At 42.3% G+C, this 9,004-nt stretch overlaps 1 protein-coding gene across 1 annotated transcript; it reads left to right on the top strand.

Moving 5' to 3' along the window:
• The first annotated feature begins 2,916 nt into the window (after positions 1-2,916).
• On the top strand, positions 2,917-8,155 carry LOC146001139 (uncharacterized). The gene is made up of 2 exons (XM_083138430.1): positions 2,917-3,022; positions 6,425-8,155. Exon 2 carries the CDS (start codon positions 6,468-6,470, stop codon positions 8,139-8,141), a length of 1,674 nt encoding a protein of 557 aa, XP_082994556.1. The 5' UTR covers positions 2,917-3,022; positions 6,425-6,467; the 3' UTR covers positions 8,142-8,155.
• Positions 8,156-9,004: the final 849 nt, after the last annotated feature.

Genomic DNA, 9,004 nt, shown 5'->3' with positions numbered 1-9,004 from the left:
CAAGTAATTATTTGTGTTAATATTGTTCTAAATGAAATGTATGGCTTAATTGTAACCCTATTGAGATAATAAAAACGGTGGCTCAGTGTCGACCTCCGTGGCGAAGTGGTTAGCAGAGCGCGCTACAACGCCAGGGGTTCCGGGTTCGAGTCCCGGGTAAGGCATGGGTATTTGTGATTGTCTGTCCTGAAAAAGTCCTGAAATAGAAATGTGAAGGAAATGATATGAGTGAATGTGATGGGGGAAGCTTCCGCTTAGGGGGCTTTCTTTTTAAAAAGAAAAAAAAAGTCGGTAACGCGTCTGACTACCATGCTCAAGGTCCCGGGTTCGATCCCCGGCCGGTTCAAATCCGGGAACTTTTCTAACGGTGGAAGCGGCCCCGGCGCCCACCCAGCGTCGAATAACATGGGTACCTGGGGGAAACCCTGGGGGGTAAAGGCGGTCAGGGGCGTGATGCTGATCACATCACCCCCACTCACGACCGGATCAAGAAAGTATGGGGCGTTACCCCCACACCCCCTATACGCCTTCATGGCGTGGTGCTATGCACAGGGGAACACTTTACCTTCACCTTTCTATATAAAAATGAATGTATGTGTGCGCGCGCATGTGTGTGTGTATACATATTTGTTCCGGCATAACTCTCGAACGCCTGGAGGAATTTCAACCAAACTTGGTACACGTATCACTTGCAATCTGGACAGAAATACTGGGGGGGGTAAGATACCCCTGACGCCCCTGGCACACCTAGGGGTGGGGATGGGAAGGGGTGACATATAAAAATAATCGAAAACGACCGATATTAGTGTGGAATCCATAGTTTTCGGTGGCGCTAAGATGAATAGTGACACTCCCAATGCCGTTCAACTCCAAGTTCATTTTGCACTATAGTTAGAATTCATTATTTTCCTGTCTATCAAAAGATTGGGATAATTAAATACCCGGGCAACGCCGGACAATCGGCTAGTAAATAAATAATAAAGGAGACAGGGTTTCTGTTAAGCCATAGAGAAGACCAGTCGGTGAGCTCAGTGGCTGTTCATGAGAGGAATTATGTTTTCTATTTATCTATTTCTATTCTGGTTATTTCACATCGTACAAGGTCTATTGGAACAACCAATACGGTTGCTTACAAGTCACATGTATTTCTTTATATTTTGTCCTTTCTTACAGCGAAGAATAGTATGTGAGGTATTTATGTTTTCCACCATGTTTTATTAATTGCACTGGTATGAAATCAATGCCACGTATTCTGTTATCTACTAAATATAAGTGTTGAGAAGCAAAAGCGTGACTAGGGAAGAGGTGTATATGTAGATGGAGTCTACGAAGATATTTCGGAATCAGTGGCGTGTCCAAGGGAGGTTGGTGGGGGGTGGGTCCTTGGGCCAGTATTCCTAAGAAACGAACGCCAAAAGTAGGAAAATATGACAAAATGAGGGCTGACTACCAAGAAAAATATTCATAACCACACTCTTTCGAAAATCCTGGACACGCCACTGTTCGGAATGTAAAAGTGCGGATCCAGAAGTTACAGTTGGAAAGGGCGAATTACAGTCTTGTGCCTCAACTCACCGAGAATCAATTCTAACCTACACTTGCATTGTTATACAAACGCTATATCTATGTATGGTTCTGTTAGCAGGCACCAACTACGTTTTTTTCTTTTTGCCAAAAGTAGGTTCTAGGGCTGGAACAGATGGTTAAAATTGTATGTCATTATTATCATAATTTTCCCATTGTTATAGTAAACTGAAGGAGTAAAATGAATATGCAAAGCAACAAAAACCGGCCCCCGTGGCGGAATGGTTATCACATCGCCCTACGACGCCAGGGTCCCCGGTTCGAATCCTCCCCTGGGCATGGATGTTTGTGAGTGTCCATTCATCAATTTCATCATATCATCGCGCATCCTCATCTTCGTAAATTAGCCAAGAGTGGCAGAAAAAGCGAATTTAAATCAAGCAAATCACCCACCACACACACACACACACACACACACACTTACCAACATTCTTCCTGGCATAACCCTTTTAGCCCTTGCTTTAAAAATAGAGAGTACACTCTTCTCGAACACATTTACTGAATTTTCAAAAATATGAACGAAACCTTACTGTTTCATATTGTTGAGAATTTTGGAAAGAACCAGGCCCGTAGCTAGAATTGATCTTCAGGGGGGGCTTGTAAACCAAGTCCATCTTTCTAAAGTTTAACTGCAGGAAATGAAATTAAATTATGTTGTATGTGTTTGTGTGTGGGGGGGAGGGTCATTAATAATATAAAATATAGAATTTAGAAATATCATACAAATACTACAGTTTTGTTTTTCTATATCTTCTAAAACATCTCTTAAAGTTTTAATTGACGGCTGCCGACATCAACCCTTTCAATATACTCATACTACCTTTGATGATATAGATATTTATATCATACAAGAAAAGATGCACACTATTCAATCATAGTACCTGGCATACATTCCATACTCGGCCGAGGTAATAAAACGCCCCTTCGTTCCCAAAACATGGGAGCTGTTGACTTTGAGGAGCGTCAAAGGTACAGAAAAAGAAGCTCCCCTACGAAAGACTTTCTAAAATCTAGAGAATCTTCTCAATACTTGCAGCTACTTAGACTTCTGATCAAAAACAAGATGAACAAATGTAATAGCCGATGTTCATGTTCCGTGAATTTATCCTTCACCAACTTGTGAGTAACATAATATCTGCTGTATACATTTTCACTCTTCACTGCAAACAAATTATACGAAATAGTTTTACCTAATGTCGAGGGACTACGGGCCTGGGAAGAACGCGGATCAACTCGCTGTCAACTAGGTTTCACAAACGTTTTCTTAAACATATTTATCAGAATGAAATGTCTCCAACAATTACAAATTCTGTTACAAGATGGCAGTGTTATCATGGAAACTGTAAGAAACTAGTGGAGCATAATGCTCCCACTTACATTTCCTTCTCGTGAAAAAATATTCCGATAGTTAAATCCAACCGTAACATTTGCAAGTGAGGTAAGAGCATTGCTTTCTTATACATAGAGCACGTTCAAAGGATGAAATCATTCGTTAAAAAACTTATTATAAACGTTTTCCATACGTGTATTTTAAACAAAATTAGGACCAAGTTCTGTTCGGAACTAATTTGCCATTGTGCTCGCGCGTTGATTTCAGTTCTGTTCTGGATGACGTACTTACGATATGAAGACGAGTTTCACGAATTTACCGTATGGTGTCGCCAGCGCAAATAAAGAGAAACCAAATGTAGCTGCCATCTTTCGGCATGTTGTAGAACTTCTAGCTCATGACCACTCTTGCTTCGCTCAACGTTCATTTCAATTCAATTAGCTTCATAATAGACAGGAAAAAATGAAAACGTATAGTACTGTAGTAGTACTATTTCGCCGATCTCCGTGGCGTCGTGGTTAGTACTGCGTGCTACGACGCCAGATGTCCCGAGCTCGAATCAACAGTGTATCCTCAATGGCGTACAGATAACACAATCACTTTATATTCAAGGGGTTCAATACACGGTCGAGGCACACAGTGATTCTGATCTCACCTGAGGTGAGATGGCGCAGTGGTAAGGTCCTCGTCTTGTATTCAAAGGATCCCGGGTTCGATACCCGGCGGAGGCACATAGTGGTTCCGATCCCACTTTAAACTGTAGGTCCAGTCCTGATTAGCCTTACTGTGCATAAAGTGGACTTAAAACACCAAATCAATCCGTTCCAATGATCTCACCTCAAACTGTAGATCCAGTCCCGGTTAGCCTCGTCTCTGCATAAAGACTGGACTTAAAAAGCAAAGCTCTCAACTTTCTTTAAATATTTAACATAAGATTTCTTTACGACAATTTTCATAGCTAAAGATTTTCGCCAAATTGACATTTTAAATAATGGCTCATTTTACTCATTTGTAAAGAGAGATACATTAGATCTTCCATTTCAAAAGTTTGAACCTAAAATTTTTGAAAAGTTTGAACCTTTCCTTGAAATGTCATATTTCTATAAAATTTACCTTTACACCCGGCACACCCCGTAGCTACGCATATGCTAATAACAGTAAGAATGAACTTTTTTTGGTGTCGCGTACCTTAAAGTAATAGATGTTCATAATGACAACCATTGGCAGTAATACATTATGTACAATCTGAACAGATCGATAAACAGCAGATACGGTTTCGGTAACAGTTTCATATATCGGAGACACATTTCTTCAACTTTACGCAAGAAACTACTTACAGAAATGAGTTTCTCCAAGGTTTAAAACGTTCGTCGAGGTATTTTCTTTCATCGTGGAATATATTTGACCGGGAAATCATGTATTATTGAAGAGAAATATCTCACCGACGCACAATTGCCATTGCTTTCATTTGCTTGCTCTACGACAACCGGATGCTGCGTACGTTTGATGACGTAAGCCCCTGTCAGTGTTTCAAACCCCTTTCTTTTTTTTACTATGCTTGCCTAACGTAACCAAACCTAACCTAACCTTATTGAAAATGGTTCGTGGGGCTATCCGTGAATGGTTTGTGGGGCTATCGGTCAGCTACCGTGCATAATGGTTCGTGGGGCTATCCGTGAATGGTTTGTGGGGCTATCCGTGTATGGTTCATGGGGCTATCGATCAGCTACCCGGGCTATACGTCAGCTACCCGTGCATAATGTATAATTTCCACCGGTGACGAACACGATAGTAGGTATTTTTCGGTGAAGAAAGTTGAAACACTGCATACCTACAACGTGAGTCAAGATGTGCCCACCATATTGTGTGTCCCGGAAGCGAAGAAAGGAATAAAAAAAAGCACTCAGAATGTGAAAAATTGCGTTTGTTTTCGTGTAAAAAGCATAATGGCACTTTGAACTATGTTCCGCAATACACAATTGGTAAGTACGAACCATGCGAAACACAAAATATCCGATTTTAATGTGCCTCCCATCTATGAAGCTGGTACCACGGTTTCTGCAGGAAAGGAAGCGTAGGTTGTCTCAATTGCATGCCTCACGTCACTCAGCGTCTCTGGCTTCGTGACGTACACAGCAATCACCACAGTTCCCCACAGGTAGTAATTTAACTGTGTTAAATCAGGAGATCTGGTTGGATATTAGACTCGAAAGAAAAATTTCTCACCTCTGCCATTCTGTGTACACTAACGACTACCACTTGGCAGGCTTTGACGGGACTAAAAACAAAAGAAGGCCTATATGCTCTCACACATGCTCAACATAGACATTGCAGGTTTAGTTTCTCTGCTATTAAAGTTCAAAAAGTGTAAACATTATTTTGGGACACTCTGTATTAGAAAAACTATAATAAACAAACAAATAATATACGCCCCAGGCGAAACTACATAAACCAACCAGTCTATTTCAATTCGGTGACGAAATCTTCATAAGGTGGTTAAACCATTAATTCCGGTTTAAATTCCTCCCACACATATTTGCAGATTTTGTGTAACATGGTACAATACACAGAACACACGGACTTATGTTAATCTTGATGTTTGGGAAAACGATTGGATTCACTAACATAATTAATTTCTTCTTTTGCACTACAAGTGTTGAAGGAAACCACTAACCATCGGTTACTTCTGTTTTCTTTAAATGTTTCTCTTGTATTTGGTGTTTGCTTCACGAAGATACTGAAATTACTTATCAAACGCGTTGAATGAATCCTGATGTCATTGGTAAAAATATCTTCTTTAAAAGCTAGTTTGATTTTTACTGCCATCTATAATCCATTTCTTAATTACACTTCTTTTAGTTTTTGTATTAGGCTTCGTAGTAGGGTGGAATTAGCTAAAATTTTGCTCCAAATACTATAGAAAAATATTTTTCGCAGGAATGTTCCTCAATGTTAGGACAACTCAAATCCAAAATGACAAAGAATGGGAGCTTGGGGAAATCAATCTGCATACGAGGGTCGGTCAATAAGTATCTGCACTTTTGTTGTAATTTTATTCAGGTTGACCACACTGATTTCTGAGCGGGCATGTCAATGGAGTGTTCATTTGTCATTGATTTAGTGTACAGTATATTTGACCTTCACAATATTTTTTTCCCCTTTCTTGTTGTGTTTACAGCGTAAAAATGGCCGCGCCATTCCCAACCCGGAATTAAATACAACAGAAAAGATTGTTTCATAAGAATGTTCCCCAATAATAGGACAACTCAAATCCAAATGCCATAGGATGGAAGCTTGGGGGAACCATTAGTATAGGATCCGGCAACTATTCAGTACCTTATTGTTACCATTTTTCGTACTTACCAATATCACTTTCGCAAGTCTGTAACTTGATAATGATGTAGTTTCTCAACTTGATGGCTAAAATACTACTCTGACATGATTGTTGAACGTTTGTCCAACATTATTCTCGAGTATTTTAACACTTAATAACGTTACTCCTTCTTTCAGCTGTGTTTCAAACTTGGAGACGATGTGAGGAATTGCTGAAGATATGTCCCGAGTTCAAAACCCGTTGCCGCTACTCTCCATCTGTTACAACCACGTGGCAACGACCCTTCTCAAGAGGTGTCCGAAGACGCAGCACGAGGTCCAGAAGTACGGGAGAAACAGAGAGCTTTTTAAGAACTTCCTGGCTCAGCTCCCGAAGTCTGTTCGCTCGGAGGTGATGCAGCTAATGTTTCTAAAGATCACGACGAACGGGATGAAGCTGAACTCACGAAGATGCTTCTCGCCGTACTTATATTCCGTTGAACTCCTGTTCAACTCCACCATCGAGACTCTGGAGTTCTTGTACTCCAGTTACCGGGTCAAGGAGCAGCTGAGCGACTTCTTCAAGGTGATTGCCAAGGAAGGGAGGAAGCTGAGGGTGCTCGTGCTAACCCCTTGGCCAGGGCAGGAGGTGGAAAGTGCTCGCTGGAATTACATCAACTTCACGCGCGCACTGAAGGTTGCCAAGACGTTATCCCACCTGACATTGCACTACATCTGCAACGAAGACATGCTTAGAGTCGTTGGCGAATGCTGCACACAGCTTCAGAAGCTGGACGTATCATTCTCTAGAGAGGTGACGGACGACGGGGTTCGACGTCTCGCCAGGATCGTGGTGTTCACCAAAGACGCAAAGCTGGCTCGGACCTCCGAGAGGAGATTTCGGACCCTGAGCTCTGAAAGTGCCAGCGGTCTGAGAATTCGTGGCGTCCTTCCGCCGCTGTCAATAATCAACCCTCAGAAGACCTTCGAGAAGCTGAAGTTCTCCTACAGCAAGAAGAGTCTCTTGTGCGATAAGCTCAGAAATCTCAATCTGGAAGGCACCAGTGTGACATTCAGGGGAATCCTAGCCTTGCTGGGGCTGATACCGGCCATCGAGTCACTCTCTATGGACTTAGAGGAGTTCTTCAGCGACCTGGACAAAGCTTGGACAACCTCGGGGAATAGGCGATCAGGAATGAAGCTCCCACAGTTTAACCTCAGCACGGTACTAGTGGAGCAGATGACTGAGCGAGTCTTTCAGATCTTGAAAACGACTTGTCCAAAGTTGAAGAATCTAGAGGCGTTCTTCTCCGAAGTTCCCATATCTCGTTTCGTTGCTCTTCCAGAACTCACGTCTCTGAAGTTCACGGAAGGGTTTGACATTAATGGACGCACCCCAAACACAGCTTCCAATGTGCTCTCCTACCTTGGGACCAGAGGGACACTCTTGAACAGTCTCACGATCACCAACGCTTCTACCGACATCGATCTGTCCCCCGTGCTAATCGCTTGTCCAGCGTTGTCCTATCTTTGGCTCCAGTTCCACGCCATCAGCTGGGGCAACCTTGAAGCGCCCTCCTCGCAGCTCCTGACGAGAGCTCGACTGGAGCGTCACGTCACCGAGAGAGCAGTCGTCAGGCTTCTGGAAACATGCCTAGGGTTGATCAGCGTGGATATTGACAAAATCATCACAACCTCTCAAGACTTCCTCCTGAGACTCTCTGATGTGAACATGTCGCCATATCTCGAGACTTTCTTTATCTCCGACAATAATATATTCAGGAACCCTGACCACGTGTCCGCGTTCCTCAACCGAAAGCGCCACATCAAAAGGATAGGGAAAATCAACTGCGTTGTCTCGGATATTCGTTTGGATTCCGAAGTTGAACTTCTTTCGTACGTCTCCGTTCACTAAACAGCCGGGTTGCGTTTGGGGACTCAGGTCTTCAAATCTCAATGTGTTTTCTTTCCTTTCAATAATGAATAAACGAATTCCTGCCCTTTATTCCTCGTCATATGAGGGGTTATCGTAAGATTCCAAAGAATTTTTTTATTTTTTAAGTCCACTTTATGCACAGAAAGGCTAATTGCGGCAGGACCTGCAGCTTAAAGTGGGATCTGAACCACTGTGCCATGTGCCTGCACCGGGTATTGAACCCCGCTCCCCTTGATTACAAGGCGATGACGTTACAACCATGCCAACGGAGGTACCCTATACAATTCTAATGATCTACAAGAACAAATTCAGGAAGGACCAACACAAAACACATGAGACGTGTTCATATCTAACAGTCCTTACCCAGATTCACACACTCCTGCCATTGCTCCTTGACCTCCTACAACTATTTCTAGAAGTCTTCTGCAGACATGGTTTGGAATCAATCCTGCAGCTCTTTTAACGACGTCATTAGTAGTATCAAAACAGCTAACACGCAATAACTTCTTCATCTGGGGGAAAGAGAAGTCACTGGGTGTTAAATCTGGAGAGTAGAGACAGACTTACAAAATCTTAAAGTCCAATTTGAATCTTTCCACAAATATGGCATAAGCAGAATGTACTGGTGCATTTTCGTGGAACGGACGAACATCTTTCGTGAGCAGTCTACATCTCTTGTTTCTTCAATATTACATAGAAGTAAAACGTGGTGGTAGTGATCTGATCGTGTTGAAGATAGTATGTTACAAGGATCCCACTTGAGTCCCGAAAAGTATAAAATATATTTTATAAAGGTATATATTCCCCGCCTCTGGCTGAAAGTCTTCAATGGACTTTGGCTC

This window comes from Lepisma saccharinum, chromosome 17 (genome assembly GCF_977018435.1).
Source record: "Lepisma saccharinum chromosome 17, izLepSacc3.1, whole genome shotgun sequence".
In the NCBI taxonomy this organism is placed as follows: domain Eukaryota; kingdom Metazoa; phylum Arthropoda; class Insecta; order Zygentoma; family Lepismatidae; genus Lepisma; species Lepisma saccharinum.
The sequence above is the reverse complement of the archived record's forward strand: the minus strand, read 5'-3'. Positions and strand labels throughout refer to the sequence as shown.

Excerpts from the sequence above, each read along its gene's own strand:
- LOC146001139 (XM_083138430.1), top strand. The coding sequence starts at position 6,468 with ATGTCCCGAGTTCAAAACCCGTTGCCGCTACTCTCCATCTGTTACAAC.